The sequence below is a fragment of the Gigantopelta aegis genome, chromosome 7 (genome assembly GCF_016097555.1).
Source record: "Gigantopelta aegis isolate Gae_Host chromosome 7, Gae_host_genome, whole genome shotgun sequence".
NCBI classification, from domain to species: Eukaryota; Metazoa; Mollusca; class Gastropoda; order Neomphalida; family Peltospiridae; genus Gigantopelta; species Gigantopelta aegis.
The window spans coordinates 33549605-33571895 of NC_054705.1; the positions used below are offsets into that span (position 1 = coordinate 33549605).

Here is a 22291-nt window from a genome sequence, read left to right on the forward strand (position 1 = left end):
AAGGATGCAGAAGCAGTAAATTCCTGTCTCATGTTTGACCATTTTCCTGGTTATAACCAGTGTGCCACAGTTGGTTAAATGCCATGGTATGTGTTATCCTGTCTATGGAAAAGTGCATATAAAAGATCCCTTGCTGCATTTGGAAAAATGTAGCAGGTTTCCTCTGATGACTACGAGTCGGAATTACCAAATGTTTGACATCCAATAACCGATGATTAATCAGTGTGCTCTAGTGGTGTCGTATTGTTTGACCAAGGATCGAACCACCGCAGTGGACCCATTCTCTGATTGTTGGTTTTGCTGGCCCAACCAGTGTTCCACGACTGGCATATCAAAATAGCTAAATTTTATGTGGGGTTCTATCTATGACAAAGTGCATATAATTTGTGAGTAAAAAAATTGTCAAATGTTTGACATTCAATAGCTGATCATTATTGAGTCGATGTGCTCTTGTGGTGTAGTTAATCAAAAACAAATGTTATTATTTACAGGTATATAACTTAACTTTAATTTGTTTCGATCAAGAGTCACATTAACCACATATTAACACCAAATGGCTATTGTTTAGAATGCACTGAAATGTTGTGAAACAAAACTTCCTTTTCCTGATCCAACCAGTGCCATGTGACTGCACTGTCTATGGAAAAGTGCATATAAAACATACTGTATAGCAGGGCTTATGCTTGTCCTGGGCCCCGTTTAATGACGCGATCTTAGCGCTACTATCGCCGTAAGTACCTAAGGTAGCGACCGTAACTTTTTCCTACAATCGACAGTCCGTTTTACTAAACGACCGTAGCTTACAATCACCTTAAGTTACTATTAATATTTACAATAGGTCTGCACCTATTGTAAGCTCTAAGGTCGCGATCTTAAATTAACGCTGAGGAAGGAAAAAAGACGAATGGAACGTGTTTTTTGCGACAGAAGCATAAAGTTCGACACAATCAACGACGAGGAACTGATATGAAGGTATCGGATAGCTCTGCATGCTATGTGTTTCGAGCGGATTTGGAATGGACGACCTCTTTCGCCATTAACATTAAGGTCGACGACAGTCACTCTTCGCACCCATGTTTTGGCTTTGTACACAATAAATATAACATATCTTACCGTAATTTCACTTCAGATCCACATTTCGTAAATAGTACAATTTTTTTAATTCCAGGATTTTTTTTCTCTAAAAAACATGTGCATTAGTAAGTTCAAACAAAACAATTTCAATAGAATTTTTGCATTGGGATTTTCCCAGTGTTATTTATTGTGTATGAGAAAGGAAACGTCATACACTGAGTTTATTGTTAAATTATAAGAAGATGGAAAGTGACGTCATTGGAATACTGACGTCATTTAAATTCAAAATTAGCTGTATTATTACAATGCTATGCCACTTTAAAATAAAAACTAGTCTACTAACCTTGGCCCCTGTCAAAATAGTTCAGAGAGCAGACAACGCAGTTTACTTTCGGTATGTTTTTATTTTTAATAATTTTAAACAAAATATTAAGTTTAAGTTTTAAAATGATGAAATATATAAAAAGCACATTTTGTCAAATATATGATATAAAAAAATACCTTTGGATATGTTATATTTATTGTGTATGAAGCCGAAACAATTGTGCGAAGAATGACTGTCGTCGATCTATAAATAAAAACTACAAGTTATTTATTTCTGAGCCGACTGTTTTCTAAATTGGACACAAAAATAGTTTTAAAAAAATCTTATTTCCATGACGCTTTTACTTTTCTTCTTACGTCAAGCAAAACTGAAATTATTTACAAAAAAACATTTTTGTAGGAGGATGGGATGGTCTATAATATTTTAACCTTAGTTAAGATTGCTACTGTAGTAAGTTTGAGTTTACAATCGCACTAAATGTTAAGGTCGGTAGCGTAACATCAACCTTAAATCACTAAGTTCGATAGTAGCTAAGATCGCTTCGTAAAAGGGGGCCCTGGACAGAGGAGCCGACATGGGCCAACACCTGTGCCCATGACAGGCGTGCACTACAACTAGGGCTCACATTGGAACAAATTTTGGTTTAGCCAGTTTTCAGAAATGTAGAGTATTTTCTTCAAATTTGTTAAAAATGTGGTTAATTTGAGGAATATTTTATTAGCCAAAGACTACATTTTGTAGCCATTTTGTATAAAAATTAGCAATTGGCAAATTTGGCAATGTACAGGGTGAGCCTTGTACAACAGCTTGCTCTGAAAGTGTCCGTTAAGCCGTATGACGTGACCTGACCTGACCTGACCTGACCTGACCTGACCCGACCCGAACCGACCAGGGCTCACACTGGAAAGAATTTTTGTTTTAGCCAAATTTCAGATATATGTAATGTGTTCCTTGAAATTTTTTATTAAAAAGTGGCCAATTTCAACACCATTTTATTAACCAAACAGTAAATGTTGTGGCCACTTTGTATAAAAATCAGCAGTTGGCCAACATGGCTTTTTGGTAGGGTGAGTCCGGCTGTAGGTGTAGGCAATGCAGCAACAAGTAGCCTTAGTTTAAGATGTGCTGAGGTGTCGTTAAACAAACATTTCTTTCCTTTCCTTTCCTCCAGTCCATCGGGCTGCACGTTCTGGGGAAAGAAGCCATGGAGCCGAAAGAAGAAAATACTTTGGCAACTCGGAACGCTGGTTGGTGCTCCCGTCGGAATCACCCTGGTCGCCAGCATCGCAATTCCCGCCATGATCATCGGCATTCCAGTCTGGGTTGGCAGAAAGGTAATTATAGTCCTTCCCATCAGGGATGCGGGAGGTGGGGGTTAGACGTAGCCCAGTGATAAAGCGCTCGCTTGATGCGCAGTCAGTCTAGGTTCGATCCCCGTCAGTGGGCTGTTTCTCGTTACAATCGGTGCACTCGACTGGTATATCAAAGGCCGTGGTATGTCCTGTCCTGTCTGTAGGATGGTGCATATAAAAGATCCCTTGCTACTAATGAAAAAATGTAGCTCACAGACTGCTTCTGGAAAAGCCCCTGACATTTGGCAATTCGACTCACCGCTATGGCAATTGGTGTCAGTGCCGCCGTTAATTTCGAGCCCTTCTTAAACATGGTGGCTTGAACGAATGGGGGTGATTTGAGGCCATTTGAGATTGGTTATACATTTAAACTGAAATGACATGGTTTGTGCTTTATTTCCAGATTCACGCCCGCTACGAGGACAAGCCATCGCGACACAGGCGCAACCTCGCAATCACGGGTGGAGTTGTCGCTTCCATTATTGTCGCACCTGTCATCGCTGGTCTCGCTGTCGGTAAGTGGCTGGTTTCACTGGTGTAGCCGGGGCGGGATGTAGCCCTGTGGTACAGTGCACCACGACTGGGTATATCAAAGGCTGTAGTATGTACAACCCTGTCTGTGGGATAGAGCATATAAAAGATCCCTTGCTGCTAATCGAAAAGAGTAGCCCATGAAGTGGCAACAGTGGGTTTCCTCTCAATATCTGTGTGGTCCTTAACCATATGTCTGATGCCATATAAGCGTAAATAAAATGTGTTGAATGCGTCGTTAAATAAAGCATTTCTTCTACATCAAGGATCTAAGGGAGGAGACCAGGGGGACACCTGTCCTGCACACACACACCCCTAATTACTCCTTTGAGAAATTTTGTATACAATTTCCAGTGCATGTTTCATGAGTTTGTCCATGCACCCTTTTGTCCTTGGTCCCGTCTCTAAAAGATTCACTGGATCTGCCCTTGTATATTTAATACAAAATTGAAATGTGGTATATTGTGCGTAATCAACTTTTAAAAATCACCGAAAGGCATTTCAATCAGGTGTGTGTGTGTGGGGTTATGGGACCCCAGTGACACTCCCCCCGTCCCTCAAAAATCGGCCAATGAATGATCCATGCATTGTCAATAGAGATTTAATAATCTTTTTCTTTTTTTTCTTCTAGGTATTGGTGTGCCAATTCTCCTTGCCTACGTCTATGGAGTTGTCCCTGTGTCACTGTGCCGCAGCGGTGGTGGCTGTGGCATCACGACAAACACCGGTGGTGTAAGGTTCGACTTCGATGAAAACATCAACAGCAATCAGCCATGCCGATCTCCGTACAGAGGTAACTGCATTCATGTTATTAGACCGACCTTGGTGGCGTCGTGGTTAGGCCATCGGTCTACAGGCTGGTAGGTACTGGATTCGGATCCCAGTCGAGGCATGAGATTTTTAATCCAGATACCGACTCCAAACCCCGAGTGAGTGCTCCACAAGGCTCAGTGGGTAGGTGTAAACCACTTGCACCGACCAGTGATCCATAACTGGTTCAACAAAGGCCATGGTTTGTGTTATCCTGCCTGTTGGAAGCGCAAATAAAAGATCCCTTGCTGCTAATCGGAAAGAGTAGCCCATGTAGTGGCGACAGTGGGTTTCCTCTCAAAATCTGTGTGGTCCTTAACCATATGTCTGACGCCATATAACCGTAAATAAAATGTGTTGAGTGTGTTGTTAAATAAAACATTTCTTTCTTTCTATCTTTCATGTTATTAGTTCTCTTCCCCCCCCCCCCTCCCCATCAGTCCAACAGGAGGGGACTATAGGTTTTGACCTTTGATCATCAACATTTAAAAAAAAAAGGTTTTCATGTTACAATGTCGATTTTTGCTGGGCTTTTTTTGCTAAGACGTAAAAACTGTATTTGGAGCCAAAATGCCATCGCGAATGAAGTACGACGTGCATTCTGATTTCAATTTAAATATGCTCCTTATTTTGATATTAAATATACCCACCTTTTCTGTGCAATCCATGCTTTAAAAAAGAAGACATTAGTATTATAATTAATTCTAGAACTTTTGTCTGACCAGAGACCAACATTGTTTTGTTTTTGGCCTTGACCTTCTGACTACTGCAGGCAAGATATCTCGCCAGTCGACATACTGTACACTGTATACAGTGTATTCCCCAATTCATATTTCCCACTGTTTTGCACACTACACTCACCGGAAATGTTGTTTCTTAACAGGGAACAGTTTATTTTACAGCATGGTAGCTTTTGTTTGTTGTTTTTCAATGGAAAATACATTGTAATTTTGAGTTCAAAAAGTGGTTTTCGGCAAGTATTTTTTCTTGACAACAATGGCGGAACGTCACAGTCAGTTTCAGGGATCAATAGCTGATTGTGACAGCTAATTTGATAATAAATTTTGATAATTTTACCAGCAATGAAATTCACCAAATATTGGTCATAAAACCACTGTTATCGGAAATGATGGACATAAAAATTAGACAGCTGGCCAGATTTTTGCCGAATTTTAATCAACATTAACTGATCTAAAATATAAAAATTATAAAAATCCACGAAAATAATAATTACAGATTCAGATAGGAACTTTATTTTATGTATTTTTAAAACATTTAAGTTAATTTATGTGAGTAAAAATTATAAAACTTGTACCCACTTAATGTGGGTTTTTTTGTCAAAAATTAATCCAGTAGTCTAAAGGTTAAACAAATGTTGTTCTGGTTGCAGCTGCAGACAGTCAGAGCGTGGACACCACTCACAACGTTGCCAACCCCAGCATTGCTCCGAGCATCGGCGATGCATCTCTGGCTATGACCAACAGTCTGAGTGCCAGCGGAAGCCACATGGACCGGGTAGGGGTCCTACGTGACGAGAGCGACCGCGACTCCTCCAGTAACCGCGCCATCGCCAGTTCAAGTCTCAATGGCAGTCTCTGTGGCAGTACATACGCCGCAGTCGTTGGATATCAAAACAAGTGAGTGTGTGTCTGGTGGGTGGGGGTAGAGGGTGGAGGTAAAGCAGCCCATGTTGCAGCAGTAGGTTCTTGTCTCATATTGTGGGGTCGGGGGGGGGGGGGGGGCGGCGGAGGGGTTTGGGATCGATTATCGTCAGTGGGCCCATTATGCTATTTATCATTCCAGCCAGTGCATCATAACTGGTGTATCAAAAGCCGTGGTATGTGCTATCCTGTCTGGAATGGTGCATATAAAAGATCACTTGTTACTGATGAAACAAATATTCTGGTGTCCTCTCAAAGACTATGTAAAAAATACCAAATGTTTGACATCCAACAGCTGATGATTAATAAATCAGTGTGCTCTAGTGGTATCGGTAAAAAAATCAGTAGAGCAGTCATCAGAGGTGCTCCGGTTGTAGGAACGAACAACCAATGCCGCATATCTGGTATATGAAAGGCCATGGTCTTGTTTGTGGATAAGCTTTTAAAAAAAACAAAAAAAAAAAACTTCATTTCTGTTTTCCACCTGTCCAAATGCATAGTGTCACAGAGTACAAGTTTCATTGCTGTCTAGTACTGGATTGTAAATGAAATTTATATTCACTTGCAACCAGACTGGAAACACATTCTGCAAAAATAATTCCGAGTCAATACACCTTTTTTAGGTCTGATTTTGTTAGTCTTATAATACATTGACAAGCTTCAACCACAGATGATTTCTACATGTTGTAAGGAAAGAATGAAGGAAATGTTTTATTTAATGAAGCACTCAACACATTTTATTTATGGTTATATGGCGTCAGACATGCGCGCGGTTTAAGAATGACACAGATATAGAGGTAGGAAACCCTCAATATCTGTGTGGTCCTTAAACATATGTCCGATGCCTTATAACTGTAAATAAAATGTGTTGAATGCGTCGTTAAATAAACCATTTCCTTCCTTCATTTGTTTGTTCATTCGTTCATTCCAGTTAATGACTAATTTTTATTCATTTAGACTTGAAGTGCAGGCCGATGTGTCAACAAGTGCCTCGTTGCACGTGCGAGATAGCTGCAGCAATGAGTCGGCCAACATTAGCCTGAGTGATCACTCGACAACTGTTTCCTATGGCGACAACTGCAGCACAAGGGCTCTTGCTGGATCAATCCTTAGTGTGAAGTAAGTCAGGCTATTGAAACGGGTGAAATATTTTACATTGAAAACATAGATCCCAGTTTAATATCCACATCAGAAGGATGTCTGCCAGAAGGTACGAAGGAAGGAAGAAAATGGTTTATTTAACGACGCACTCAACGCATTTTATTTACGGTTATATGGCGTCAGACATATGGTTAAGGAAACCCACTGTCACCACTTCATGGACTACTCTTTGATTAGTAGCAAAGGATCTTTTATATGCACCGTCCCATAGACAGGATAGCACATACCACAGCCTTTGATGTACAAAGTCGGGTGCACTGGCTGGAGCGAGAAATAGCGCAGTGGACCCGCTGACAGGAATCGATCCCAAACCGACTGCGTATCAAGCGAGCGCTTTACCACTGAGCTACGCCTCGCCCTGTAAACATGTTGGGAGTATATTTTAACCGATATTAACAATGAACAAAGATTGAAGCTTTGTAAAATCAGAAACAAATATATCTTGTTGTATATAAAAAAAACCACGTAAAATATCAACTTGTGCTTAATTGTTGAAAAAAAAATTGGAATATATTTGTACTGGGTGTATGTTTTTCGTCAATTAGCACTTGTGGTTGCATTTTTAGCACTTGTGGTTCCAGTTAAAGTCCTTAAACAAATATTCCTTTCCTTTTATTAATTCATTTGTTTGTTCTGGGCCCATTGGGCTATTTCTCGCTCCAGCCAGTGCCCCACGACTGGTACATCAAAGGCCGTGGTGTGTGCTATCCTGTCTATGGGATGGTGCATATAAAAGATCCCTTGCTGCTAATCGAAAAGAGTAGGTCATGAAGTGGCGACAGCGGTTTCCTCCCTTAATATCTGTGTGGTCCGTAACCATATGCCCGATTCCATATAAGTGTAAATAAAATATATTGAGTACGTCATTAACCTTTAGACTACTGGATTAATTTTTGACAAAAAACACGTTGAGTGGGTACAAGTTTATAATTTTTATTGACATATATTCACTTAAATGTTTTATAAATACATAAAATAAAGTTCATATATGAATAGGTTAGTATTATTTTAGTGCGTTTTTGTCATTTTTATGATATATTAGACATTTGTGGCCAGTTTTCCAGTATTTTTGTCCATTATTCCCAATAACATATGATACATTTATTATCAAATTACCTGTCACAATCAGCTATCAATCCCAGAAAATAACCGCGACGTGCCGCCATTGTTGTCAAGCGAAAATACTTGCCAAAAACCACTTTTTTAACTCAAAATTTCAAGCTATTTTCCACTGAAAATCAACAAACAAAAGCTAGCATGCTGTAAAATAAACTGTTTCCTGTTATGAAAAAACGTTTCCGGTGAGTGTCGTGTGGAAAACGGCGAGAAATATGATTTCGGGAATGCACTGTATACAGTGTACAGTATGTCGACTGGCGTGACGTTGGGCGAGATATCTCGCCTGCAGTAATCAGAAGGTTAAATAAACCATTTCCTTCCTTCATTTGTTCAAGCATGTGATTGAAACATTTCTAAAAAAGCTGAAAATGATACATGCGTGCCAAAGGCACGTAATCGAATGCAGAATGCAAGGAAAATGAATCAAAGGAAAATATTTTTAAAAGCGGAATTCCACCAATTAGCAGAAGAATCACATGCCTGTTTGTTCATTTGTTCATTTCAGTTAATGACTCATTTTCATTCATTTAATTATTAATTCATTTAGGCATCAAGTTCCGGCTGCTGAGTCATCGAGTATCTCGTTGCTCTCGCGCGATAGCTTCAGTACTGAGTCGGCCAACGTTAGCATAACAGAACATTTGGGATCTGTGTTCTACACTGACGATTGTTCCACAAAGGCTACTGCTGGCTCAATCCTCAGTTTCAAGTAAGTCAGGTTGTTGAAACGGGTGAAATATTTTACATTGAAAACAAATATCTCGCCTGCAGTAGTCAGAAGGTTAAATAAACCATTTCCTTCCTTCATTTGTTTGTTCATTCATTCATTTCAGTTAATGACTCATTTTCATTCATTTAATCATTCATTCATTTAGGCATCAAGTTCCGGCTGGTGTCCCATCGAATATCTCATTGATCTCGCGCGATAGCTTCAGCACTGAGTTGGCCAACATTAGCATAACTGAACACTTGGGATCCGTGTCCTACAGTGACGATTGTTCCACAAGGGGTACTGCTGGCTCAATCCTCAGTTTCGAGTAAGTCAGGCTGTTGAAACGGGTGAAATATTTTACATTGAAAACATAGATCCCAGTTTAATATCCACATCAGAAGGATGTCTGCCAGAAGGTACGAAGGAAGGAAAGAAATGGTTTATTTAATGATGTACTCAACACATTTTATTGACGGTTATATAGCGTCGGACATATGGTTAATCTTCTGACTACTGCAGGCGAGATATCTCGCCCGACGTCACGTCAGTCGACATACTGTATACTGCATACAGTGCATTCCCCAATTCATATTTCCCACCGTTTTCCACACGGCACTCGCCGGAAACGGAAATATAATAAAAGAAAAAAGATTTCTTTTTAACCTTCTGACTACTGCAGGCGAGATATCTCGCCCGACGTCACGTCAGTCGATATACTGTACACTGTATACTGTGCATTCCCCAATTCATATTTCCCGCCGTTTTGCACACGACACTCACCGGAAATGGAAATATAATTAAAGTAAAAAGATTTTTTTTCAAAATGGTGGCTTTTGTTTTGATTTTTTCAATTGAAAATACCTTGAAATTTTGAGTTCAAAAAGTGGTTTTCGGCAAGTATTTTCGCTTGACAACAATGGCGGTACGTCGCGGTAATTTTCAGGGATCGATAGCTGATTGTGACAGCTAATTTGATAATAAATTTGATCGTTTTACCAACAACGAAAATTACCAAATATTGCAATATGAATCTTAGTTCGGGTTTTAAAAAAAAATCTGGTCAGAAAACCACTGTTATCGGGAATAATGGACATAAATACTGGACAGCTGGCCACAAATGCCCGTAAGTAAACGCAACTTTTTCGATTTTTTGCCTAATTTTAATCAAAACCATTAGCCGATCTAAAATAATAAAAATGACAAAAAAAGACATGAAAATAATACTTACCGATTCATATATGAACTTTATTTCATGTATTTATAAAACATTTAAGTGAATATATGTGAGTAAAAATTATAAACTTGTACCCACTCAACGTGGTTTTTGTTAAAAATTAATCCAGTAGTCTAAAGGTTAAAATGGTGGCTTTTATTTTGATTTTTTCAATTGAAAATGCCTTGAAGTTTCGGCAAGTATTTTCGCTTGACAACAATGGCGGCACGTTGCGGCCATTTTCAAGGATCGATAGCTGATTGTGACAGCTAATTTGATAATAAAATTTGATCGTTTTACCAACAACGAAAATCACCAAAGATTGCAATATGAATCGTAGTCAGAAAAACACTGTTATCGGGAATAATGGACATAAATACTGGACAGCTGGCCACAAATGCCCGTAAGTAAACGCAACTTAAAAAAAAAAAATTGCCTAATTTTAATCCCCATTAACTTAACTAAAAATCATAAAAATTACAAAAACCTACAAAAATAATACTTACCGATTCATATATGAACTTTATTTTATGTATTTATAAAACATTTAAGTGAATATACATGTGACTAAAAATTATAAACTTGTACCCACTCAACGTGGTTTTTGTTAAAAATTAATCCAGTTAAGGACCACACAGATATTGAGGGAAAACAGATGTTTTATTTACATACTCAAAATAGCAACCCCAGATGAAAAATCTAAAGTTAAATTAGAGCAATGAAACTAGATGCAAATGGTAGATCTTAAAGAGATCTTTCCTAAACAGTTTAAATTAGAGCAATGAAACTAGATGCAAATGGTAGATCTTAAAGAGATCTTTCCTAAACAGTTTAAATTAGAGCAATGAAACTAGATGCAAATGGTAGATCTTAAAGAGATCTTTCCTAAACAGTTTAAATTAGAGCAATGAAACTAGATGCAAATGGTAGATCTTAAAGAGATCTTTCCTAAACAGTTTAAATTAGAGCAATGAAACTAGATGCAAATGGTAGATCTTAAAGAGATCTTTCCTAAACAGTTTGAATTATCTTGGTAGCTCTATTGGAATCAAAGTTATATAGAAAGTAGGTGTCGGAAATCTAACCATTTTTAGAAATCGTGATGTACATTATAGTAAGTAAACTAAAGGTCAAAGACGGCACCGGTGCCTAAAATTATTAAGACTTTTTCCTTTAATTTGCTAAATAACTGACAAATCATAATAAAATTTAGCAATTTAGTGTCATTTTTCCTGCTGAATCCATTTCTAGACATTAAAATTAAATAACTTGAATAGGTATATGTGAAAAATGGCAAAATATAATTTGTCAAAATTATATGAATACATATTTGATGAAAAATATTTGGTTACTGTTTCTCACCTTTTATATCCGTTCATTTGTTACACCAAGAAAGTAATGTTCTTTCCTAAATATGACAATTATATGTGATATATACAATACATTGTATTTAGTAAAGTAATTTTCAGTTCTGTTATGTACATTTATTCAGTGGAAAAATCATCCTTCAAGAACTAGTGACCAGTGTGTTTTGAAAATCCATGTCATTCTTCGATAAGACCAATTACTTGACTGAGATATTTCATGTCATGTCATAGGGTTTTACGTGCACATTCAGAACAAGCTGTTGTAGTGCACGCCTGTCATGGGCACAAGAGCCATCCTTGGCCGGCTCCTCCATCCATGACAGGAAAGGTGGGGGGAGGGGAGAGGAGGGACTGCCTGCACTGGCAAGTGCAAGGGAGCACCAGCAGCCCGATCGAATCGGTAGCAGGCGGGTGGGGGTGGTGGTGGTGCTATGGAATTTTGAATGGAGCCATTAATGCCAAAGAGAAAGGGGTGCGCAACTTTGATTGAGGAAATTTGGCAGCAAGTATTGGGGGTTTGGGTGGTATTTTTTGGTCCAGTTCCTTATTAGAGCATGTGCTGGGCCATTAAATGGGGGCCGGTGCATTGTTGGTAATAAATGGACAAGGTCAAGAAGACCTTTATTTGACTGTTCAAAGAAATATTTTAATTCGAGAACAATTCCATTTGATAGCTCTGAAATAGGATGAATTTCTTCATAGTCCAGAAGTTTTGCTGACATAATGGTCCAGGATATTCCATCTTGCATCATGAATAATTTGGGTAATATATTACATTTAAGAACATGCTTATGTTGGCCTTTGATGAGAATTATGGCAAAGCAAGCTGAATTTTTTTTATTATATATAGGCCTACATACAGAAATATATTATTACATACCTGATTTGGTTTATGAAATTATTACATAATTAGGCTCCAATTTGAAAAAACTAAATTTGTCAAGTAAAACATACTTCTTTTGTAATAAATATACAAATATAAAAAATATTTAAAACAATAAAATTATATTTTGTTCTTTATGAATAATTTTTATATCATAAATTAATTAATGTAAAATTTATAATAATTATTAATGTAAAATAATTAATTACACTAAAAAAATATATATATATTTAATTTTACAAAATTACTTTGTGTTTTAGGACAAAAGATGCTATAAAACGAAGTACCATTTGATCAAAGAATGGGAATTCCAAATGAATTAGATAATCTATTTTTAGAAGAAAAGTTCAACAAAAGGGATTTCTCCATAAACCTGCACAAAATATCAATGAATTTGAACCATACTATATATATTAGTAATCATATATCATCCATGTTTGTTAAAAACTAAAAATCAACAAGTAAATTCACTAACAAATGCTGCAGTAATCATTTATTTTTTGCCAAAAAATGTACCATCGGCAAAATCCAAGATGGCGGCCGACTGACGCTTCAATGAAGGGAAACATTTGGGGAAATATGAAACTTTGGCAAACGATGCAGCATCGATAAATTGGGTTGCAGACAATATCAAATACATCAAAATAAAGTTTGAAGTGTCTATTATTAAAATATATATGAATCATTGTAACATTCCTTGAAGTTTTCATACAGTGATCATTCTACTTTGGGTATTTTTATCTTCAATTGAGGAATTCCTATTGATACGATTCAAACGCCACCACAACAGGCATCCTCTTTTCTGATTGGTTGCAAAATTTCATGAATATTAAGTAGGTGTAACCCAGTTGCAAGTGGACTTGAAATAGCCACATGTAGTGGGAAGCTTTGCCAATCCTACTGACGCGCAGTGAGCCGTGAAAAGCCGCTAATTACAGATTCAAACATAAATAACTTAAGATACAAATAAACAACACACACACATTACATGCTGTTTAAAAGGTAATTTTATTGTGTTTAAAATAATAGTGAAAATGTTATAGTAATTTATTAAAGAATAATAAAAAAAACTAAAGACAAAACCCACAAAACTGGCAATTCCAGATTACAATAGGTGTTAGCTGGGGTTGCTACTCAAAACATTTTATTTACGATTATATGGTGTCGGACATATGGTTAAGAACCATACAGATATCGAGGTTGGAAACCTGCTGTCGCCACTTCATCGACTACTCTTCGATTGTTGTCAAGCGAAAATTCTTGCCAAAAACCACTTTTTGAACTCAAAATTCCAAGCTATTTTCCACTGAAAAACAACAAACAAAAGCTAGCATGCTGTAAAATAAACTGTTTCCTGTTAAGAAAAAACGTTTCCGGTGAGTGTCGTGTGCAAAATGGCGGGAAATATGATTTCGGGAATGCACTGTATACAGTGTATTGTTACATAATGAAAATATAAATGTATTCTTATTGGTTAAAAACCAGTCACATGACCTTCCGTAAATAATGATATTGCCCTGAGACAGTCCTACCGGTCCATCAAAAGTGATATTGCCCTGACCAATGAAAATAAAGATGAGACAAAATTCTATCCAATTAATGAGTAAGTAACTAATGCAACGTCAACTGCTAATTGTAATGTAAACAAGCACAAACTTGTGACAAAACGTTTTGCTGTACTTCAACAAAAAGATAACATCTTTAGTCATACTGAGTTTAATTCCGCAAATACGACAAAAAACGAGGTCAGTAATCGTCAAATTGTGTATGGAATATCTCGCAGATTTAAAAACGTACATGATACATTAACATTAAAATGCAGTTGGAATTGGCACCGTCAGGATTTTATGTTACAAATAAAAAAAATGCATTTAGAAGTAATCGGTAACTGTTCAGTATTAAATGCATGTTCAAATTTATCACATTTTGTGTTTTATTTTGCTATTCATATGATTTTGATACTGTTATGATGGTTATAATGTCTCGAATTTGATTTTTGTCTTGGTAATGTTTCAACTGTTTTATTTCTGCATTCCTCTGCGTGTCATACGTCATAGGATTACGTGACGTCACTAAATCCCATCAGTTTTAATGCATTGCGGGAAATTATAAGCGATGGCGTATTTCGATTCTGATAAATAAAGCAGGAATGTATGAGTCTTATGGATGACATTATGTAATAAAACAATTATTGACCACATTTCAGGCAATATCATGTTTTATGGACTGAAGAAATTGATATTGCCCTCAGTGATGGTCAATAATTGATAACAGTATGTCGACTGGCATGACTTAGGGGGAGATATCTCGCCTGCAGTAGTCAGAAGGTTAAATAAACCATTTCCTTCCTTCATTTGTTTGTTCATTCGTTCATTTCTGTTAATGACTCATTTTCATTCATTTAATCATTCATTCATTTAGGCATCAAGTTCCGGCTGGTGTCCCATCAAATATCTCATTGATCTCGCGTGATAGCTTCAGCACTAAGTCGGCCAACGTTAGCATAACTGAACACTTGGGATCCGTGTCCTACAGTGACGATTGTTCCACAAGGAGTATTGCTGGCTCAATCCTCAGTTTCGAGTAAGTCAGGCTGTTGAAACGGGTGAAATATTTTACATTGAAAACAGATCCCAGTTTAATATCCACATCAGAAGGATGTCTGCCAGAAGGTACGAAGGAAGGAAAGAAATGGTTTATTTAACAACACACTCAACACATTTTATTTACGGTTATATAGCGTCGGACATATGGTTAAGGACCACACAGATATTGAGGGAAAAGAAATGTTTGATTTAATGACATACTCAAAACATGTTATTTACGGTTATATGGCGTTGGACATATGGTTATGAACCACACAGATATTGAAGGAGGAAACCTGCTGTTGCCACTTCGACTACTCTTCGATTAGCAGCAAAGGATCTTTTATATGCACCGTCCCATAGACAGGATAGCACATACCACAGCCTTTGATGTACAAGTCATGGTGCACTGGCTGGAATGAGAAATAGTGCAATGGGCCCACTGACGGGAATCCATCCCAAACTGACTGCGCATCAAGTGAGCACTTTACCACTGAGCTATGTCTCACCCTGTAAACATGTTGTTGGAGTAAATTTTGACCAATATTAACAATGAACAATGATTGAAGCTTTATAAAATCAGAAACAAATATATCTTGTTGTATAAAGAAAAATACGTAAAATATCAACTTGTAGTTAATTGTTGGGGTTTTTTGGAGTATATTTGTACTGGGTGTATATTTTTCGTCAATTAGCACTTGTGGTTGCATTTTTAGCACTTGTGGTTCCAGTTAAAGTCCTTAAACAAATATTCCTTTCCTTTTATTAATTCATTTGATTGTTCTGGGCCCATTGGGCTATTTCTCGCTCCAGCCAGTGCACCACGACTGGTACATAAATGGCCATGGTTTATGGTATCCTGTCTATGGGATAGTGCAGCTCTTGAAATTCGGACAAGTTTTCTACGGCAGTTAAGTGCCATCGCAAATACATTTTGCAACAGCACTATGACAGCAATTTTAAAGAAAAGATTACTGCTGTCAAAATTATTTATCTATGATCCACTGCAGTAATAATATGCTAAAAGATGACATCTCATCTTTACTTTAGTGCGTTTCCATACCGGAATAAACCGATTTATATTAATTGAAGAAACATTGCGCCACACTAGATTATAAAATGCTTTTTTCTAGGATCTGTATTTGGACAGAGTTCAGAGAAAAATGCCTAGAGACTTTTCACCACTCTCAGATTTGCGACAGCGATCAAATGCTGTCGCAAATCAATTTTGCGATAGCTTTTGCGACAGCATTGCCGATTGCCGCTGCGAATTTCGAGGACTGATAGTGCATATAAAAGATCCCTTTCTGCTAATTGAAAAAAGTAGCCCATGAAGTGACGACAGCGGGTTTCCTCCCTTAATATCTGTGTGGTCCTTAACCATGTGTTGAGTGCATCGTTAACCTTTAGAGTACTGGATTATTTTTTTAACAAAACCCACGTTGAATGGGTACAAGTTTATAATTTTTACTGACATATATTCATTTAAATGTTTTATAAATACATAAAATAAAGTTCATATATGAATCAGTAAGTAATATTTTCATGCGTTTTTGTAATTTTTATGAGATATTGGGCTGTCCAGTATTTATGTCCATTATTCTCGATAACAGTGGTTTTCTGACCAGAATTTTAAAAAATCCCAACAAACTACGATTCATATTGGAATATTTGGTGATTTTCATTGTTGGTAAAATGATAAATTTATTATCAAATTAAATGTCACAATCAGCTATCGATTCCTGAAAATGACGACGACATGCCGCCATTGTTATCAAGTGAAAATACTTGCTGCAAACCACTTTCTGAACTCAAAATTCCAAGCTATTTTCCACTGAAAAACAACAAACAAAAGCTAGCATGCTGTAAAATAAATTGTTTCTTGTTAAGAAAAAACTTTTCCGGTGAGTGTCGTGTGCAAAATGGCAGAAACTATGAGTTGGGGAATGCAGTGTACAGTGTGTCGACTGGCATGACGTCGGGCAAGATATCTCACCTGCAGTAGTCAGAAGGTTAAATAAACCATTTCCTTCCTTCATTTGTTTGTTCATTCGTTCATTTCAGTTAATGACTCATTTTCATTCATTTAATCATTCATTCATTTAGGCATGATGTTCAGGCCGATGTGTCGACAACAAACGTCTCCTTGCACGTGCGAGATAGCTTCAGCAATGAGTCGGCCAACACTAGCCTGGGTGAACGCTTGACAGCTGTTTCCTGTGGCGACAACTGTAGCACAAGGGCTCTTGCTGGCTCGATGCTTAGTTTCGAGTAAGTCAGGCTGTTGAAACGGGTGAAATATTTTTACATTGAAAACAGATCCCAGTTTAATATCCACATCAGAAGGATGTCTGCCAGAAGGTACGAAGGAAGGAAGGAAATGGTTTATTTAACGATGCACTCGACGCATTTTATTTACGGTTATATGGTGTCAGACATATGGTTAAGAACCACACAGATATAGAGAGAGGAAACCCGCTGTTGCCACTTGCAGGGCTCGCCCTGGATCAAAAATACCAGTAGCCAAAATATTAGCCAAATGGTTAAGAACCATTACAGATTGAGGTAAAACCTGTGTCGCCAAATTCATTTTACACAGTACTGTTGAGTATTTATATATGAATATGAAAATGCATCTTTTTCAGCTAATTGTGTACAAACTGGAATAAATCTGAATAACAAAACTGTATTACCTGATCAAAATCAAAGACAGCAATGGGGATAGGGGCAGTTAATATATTACTTTGATTTTTCAGCACCCCCAACAATTTCATAACTTGCGCCATGTTGTTGCTGTTGCTGTTGATTTCAGCATCGTGTTAAATGTTTGTTGTGATTTCTGCACGTAAATACCTAGGCTAACAATGCTGACTTCACAGTCGTTACAACTATTCCATTTAATATATATATATTCATATATAAAATGTTAATAAACTTAAAATTTACGGTCTTTTTAAAATCAAGCTGTATTAGTAAAAAAGTCTCCTTGCAGTCTTACAAATTGATATCTAACATTATCTAACAAATATCATGATTGATTGTAACAGCTAATTTTATTCGACAGTGTAGTTTAACTGCTCTTTTTATAAATACGAGCAAGTTAGGCTTTGAAACGCGAAATCTTTTTCATTGAAAACATGCGTGCTCTCATATCCATCAGTACGAAATTAACAAAGACAAAGGAAATAAATGAAACTGCAGTTAGGTATTCATTGATGCACTCAAACACTATTGTTTGTTTTTATACAAACATACATCAAGTTCACACAGGTATTGAGGGTGTTAAGTTTTGCTACTTATCAGCATTATAACAATGAAATACAATATTATGTATAATAGTGTGGAACAATGGTGGAGAATGACTTACATAAATTCATACACATATACCGACAAAAACAAAATTTATACACATATATGGACAAAAACAATCTATATCTATATATAAACAATCAGCAATATGGGTCACACAAATAAAGATATATTGAGTTGTTTGTAGTAATAGCATATCCTTCATTTTGTTCGCCTGTAGTAAGTAAATATTTGCCAAGGTTATTTATCTACAAATCTCAACATTTACTTGTGTAATCGTATTCTTTGATGTCCGCAATGATGTCTCTTGACACGTGGGTCACAGCTGACTCTGAAGCTTGACCAAGGTTCGTACGGAGTCTGGAAAACCTTGAAAAGTATGGAATTTTGAAAATCCATTTTCCAAACCTGGAAAAAGTATGGAAAAATACCTTTTTTGCGAGTTAGTTTGGGAAAAGTATAAAATTTTCGTCTTTTTAAAATCACGTAAAAAAAAATGTTTGGTTGCGTGAAACCAGCGGAATCTGATGACGTTTCATGAATCTCGGCACTAACGTACATTTGGTGTAATCGAGACTAACAATTGCCGACATTTACCCGTGGATTTTAAGTACGCGCTTGTGCATGGGCAAATTACAAAAGAAAGGATTGTCCATTTTGTTAGATTTTGATGCAAAAATATGGGGAGATGTATTTACTGACTATTGAGTAACATGAGTCTTGAAAAAATATTTTTTTGTCTTGATAAAAAGTCTGGAAAAGGTATTATGGAATTTGTTTGTTTCCAAGGTGTGAATGCTTGACATATAATCATACGCAGAGAGCTGTCCTGAGTTCAGCCAATGAACGTTCTTCCTAACATTCGCAAACTATTTGATTGGTGTCCAACATGTCCTTTTGGTTTTAACATGAAGTCCATAAACCAGTATAGTGAACGTTTTATTTTCAGCCTACATGTCTTTCGGCCCTGAACTGGCATGTGTATTCAAATTGATACGCGTTATTGGTCTGTTTTATTACTTTGGTTCAAAGACTTTACAAAATTAAAATAACAAGTTACAGATCTTCCAGACTGTTGAATGCATGCCATTAAAATGAATAATCGTGATTATTAAAAGATAGAAAATGGCTTAGCCAATATTTTAGCCACTTGCAAATTTTATTAGCCAATTTTTGTCAAAATTAGCCAGTGACTAATTTGGCTACCAACAGCGCGAGCCCCGACTTCATGGGCTACTCTTTTAGATTAGCAGCATGGGATTTTTTATATGCACCATCCCATAGACAGGATAGCACATACCACAGCCTTTGATATACCAGTTGTTGTACACTGGCTGTGACGAGAAATAGTGCAATGGACCCACTGACGGGGATTGATCCCAGACTGACCCTGCATCGAGCGAGTGCTGTACCACTGAGTTACATCCCACCCCTATGAAATACAGTGTTCCAATTTCAGAAGATTTCGGGGCGCATATTTTTGAAGCTATCTTAGTGATAAATACCAAATCGTGAAAACCATCGTAAGCTGTGACGTCTACTATGGTGTGTGCTGTAGTGACGTCATAGCTTACGATGGTTTTACGATATCGTAGCTTCAGAAATATGGGCCACCTAGTAGAGGTACATATGATCTGTTTTGTTATTATTACATACCCTCAAATTATTATTTTCTGGTGGAAAGCATGATCAGGGTTTTCGTTTTCTTTCAAAGTATGAGGCCTTTAGAGAACGGTAAGTTGCTATATCTACAGAGCATAGTAATAATGTAATTGTAAGCATGAAGGGGGGCGAAATGTAGCCCAGTGGTAAAGCGCTCGCTTGATGCGCTGTTGGTTTGAGATCGATCCCTGTCGGTGGGCCCATTGGGCCATTTCTCGCTCCAGCCAGTGCACCACGACTGGAACATCAAAGGCTGTGGTATGTACTATCCTGTATGGGATGGTGCATATAAAAGATCCCTTGCTGCTAATCAAAAAGAGTAGCCCATGAAGTGGCGACAGCGGGTTTCCGCCCTCAGTATCTGTGTGGTCCTTAACCATATAACCGTAAATAAAATTTGTTGAGTGCGTCGTTAAATAAACCATTTCCTTGTAAGCATGAAAAGTAGGAAACAGTGGAGGCTGCCATAGCGACTTAATACCCCAAATACCACCTTCTGCATGTGGTTAAAACTTCATATAAAGCATTTTGGTTTGTTAGTGTTTTACACACTTCATGGGTTATTTATGATATCAAATGGCAGTATATCACACGTGTTATCAATTTAAAGTTATACGATTGGCTGTGCCTAGGTGATGACCCAGTCGCCATATAGCCAATGAAATAAGCATGGTTGAAATTTCATTTCTTTCTTGTGTATAAGATAATAAATTTTAGTTGGAAAAGATGTTTTAAATTTATTATAAACCTTTTTGAGTATACGTAAGAAATAGAATACTACATTTGTATGCATTAGATATTATTTATCTTTCAAGTTGTTTTAAAATGTATTCAGTTTGCTTTCATTCATTACATATTATCTATATTTACGTAATTTATGTACGATAAATTATATCTAACGGCTACTCATACAGTATAAGTGTTACCTATTAGACTACTGGATTAATTTTTGGCAGAAAACAAGTTGAGTGGGTACAAGTTTATAATTTTTACTCACATATATTACCATATATGTTTTATAAGTACATAAAATAAAGTTCATATTTGAAGTATTATTGTAGCTCAGTTAATGTTGATTAAAATTAGGCAAAAAAATTAGGCAAAAAAAAGAGAAAAAGTCGCATTTACTTACAGCCATTTGTGTCCAGTATTTATTTCCATTATTCCCAATGACTGGTTTTCTTACCAGAATTTTTTTTTTTTAAACGAACTCCGATTCATATACCAATATTTGGTGATTTTCATTGTTGGTAAAATGATCATATTTATTATCAAATTAGCTGTCACAATCGGCTATTGATCCCTGAAAATGACCGCGATGTGCTACCATTGTTGTCAAGCGAAAATACTTGCCGAAAACTAAGGTATTTTCCATTGAAAAACCAAAATCGAAAGACACAGAAAGCAGAGTTGTCTTCCGTTTTCTAATAATAAATTGTTTCCGGTGAGTGTCGTGTGCAAAAGGGTGGGAAATATGAATTGGGAAATGCACTGTATACAGTTTACAGTTTGTCGACTGACGTGACGTCGGGCGAGATATAGTCAGAAGGTTAATAAAAGAAATATTTCTTTTTTTCTCTCTTTTTCGTGGATCTAGTTTTGGGCTGAGGTGTCGTTACACATCCATCCATCCATTCATTCATTTTTTATTTATTTTTTAAACAGAGAAGATCAACACGGTGTCCTCGAAAGCATTTCAACAGCCGGGACTTGGACGAAATCGGGTTCCATCAAGGAGGATACCTCATCCCGAGCCAGCCGTCCCTCGAGCTCCCCTCCACTCCCATTGCCAGCAACGATCTCGACGATGTCATGGCACAGAACTGCAAACAGTGCGACGTACCGATGGAGGGAGACGCAAGCGACACCAGTATGTTCGAATGTCTCGAGAAAACAACAAGTCTGTGCATGTGCCCTGAGAAAAGCATGTCGCTCTTCCTGAGGTGTCCGGAAAAGGAAAAGCTGCCTGACGTGTCCGCAAGTTGCGATACCATCAAAGACAATGCCAAGAGTATCAGCCCATGGGCGCATGGAGACATGCCCGTCGACGTGCGAAGAAGTTGCTCAACTTCACACCAACGGCGAGATCCAGACCAACGAAAATTGGAGAATGTTTTTCAAAAAGCTGTGGATTCTGTCGGCGTCAGTGACACCAGCACCAGCATCAGCACCGCTGCCGCTGCTGCTGCTGATGGCAAAAGAATTCATGACCTCAGTCGGAGCCGGAGCCGCAAGTCCGTTCTCTCCATGTCTCTAAGCGCCCGGTCGGGACGACTGGACTTGCTGTCATCACAGGACAGAATCGACATTTCGTCCACCATGCCGGAAGTGGAAAGCGACAGGCCATCGTGCTCCAAGACTCGATCGTCGCGGGCCTTGTCCGAGGCAGCCACGATGAACAACGTCAGCTGTACCTCAGTGCACTCGGACTGCATGTGTTCGCCGGAGAGCCCCGAACTAGCAAAGCGGCGACACAGCCTTGAGCTCGCCTACAAAAACGGCCGACTGTCGCCGTCAGCTTTAAACT

The 22291-nt window shown here is 37.7% G+C and overlaps 1 protein-coding gene across 1 annotated transcript in view; it reads left to right on the forward strand.

The window, feature by feature from the left end:
- LOC121378035 (E3 ubiquitin-protein ligase RNF19A-like) overlaps positions 1-21706 on the forward strand; it is a 49239-nt gene extending 27533 nt beyond the window's left edge. Inside the window, exons 5-14 of the mRNA XM_041506132.1 lie at positions 2571-2733; positions 3155-3266; positions 3914-4075; positions 5483-5729; positions 6711-6872; positions 8581-8742; positions 8909-9070; positions 14630-14791; positions 16900-17064; positions 21430-21706. Of these exons, the coding sequence (XP_041362066.1) occupies positions 2571-2733; positions 3155-3266; positions 3914-4075; positions 5483-5729; positions 6711-6872; positions 8581-8742; positions 8909-9070; positions 14630-14791; positions 16900-17064; positions 21430-21706 (1774 nt within the window). The remainder of the gene's footprint in view (positions 1-2570; positions 2734-3154; positions 3267-3913; positions 4076-5482; positions 5730-6710; positions 6873-8580; positions 8743-8908; positions 9071-14629; positions 14792-16899; positions 17065-21429) is intronic.
- The last annotated feature ends 585 nt before the right edge of the window (positions 21707-22291 follow it).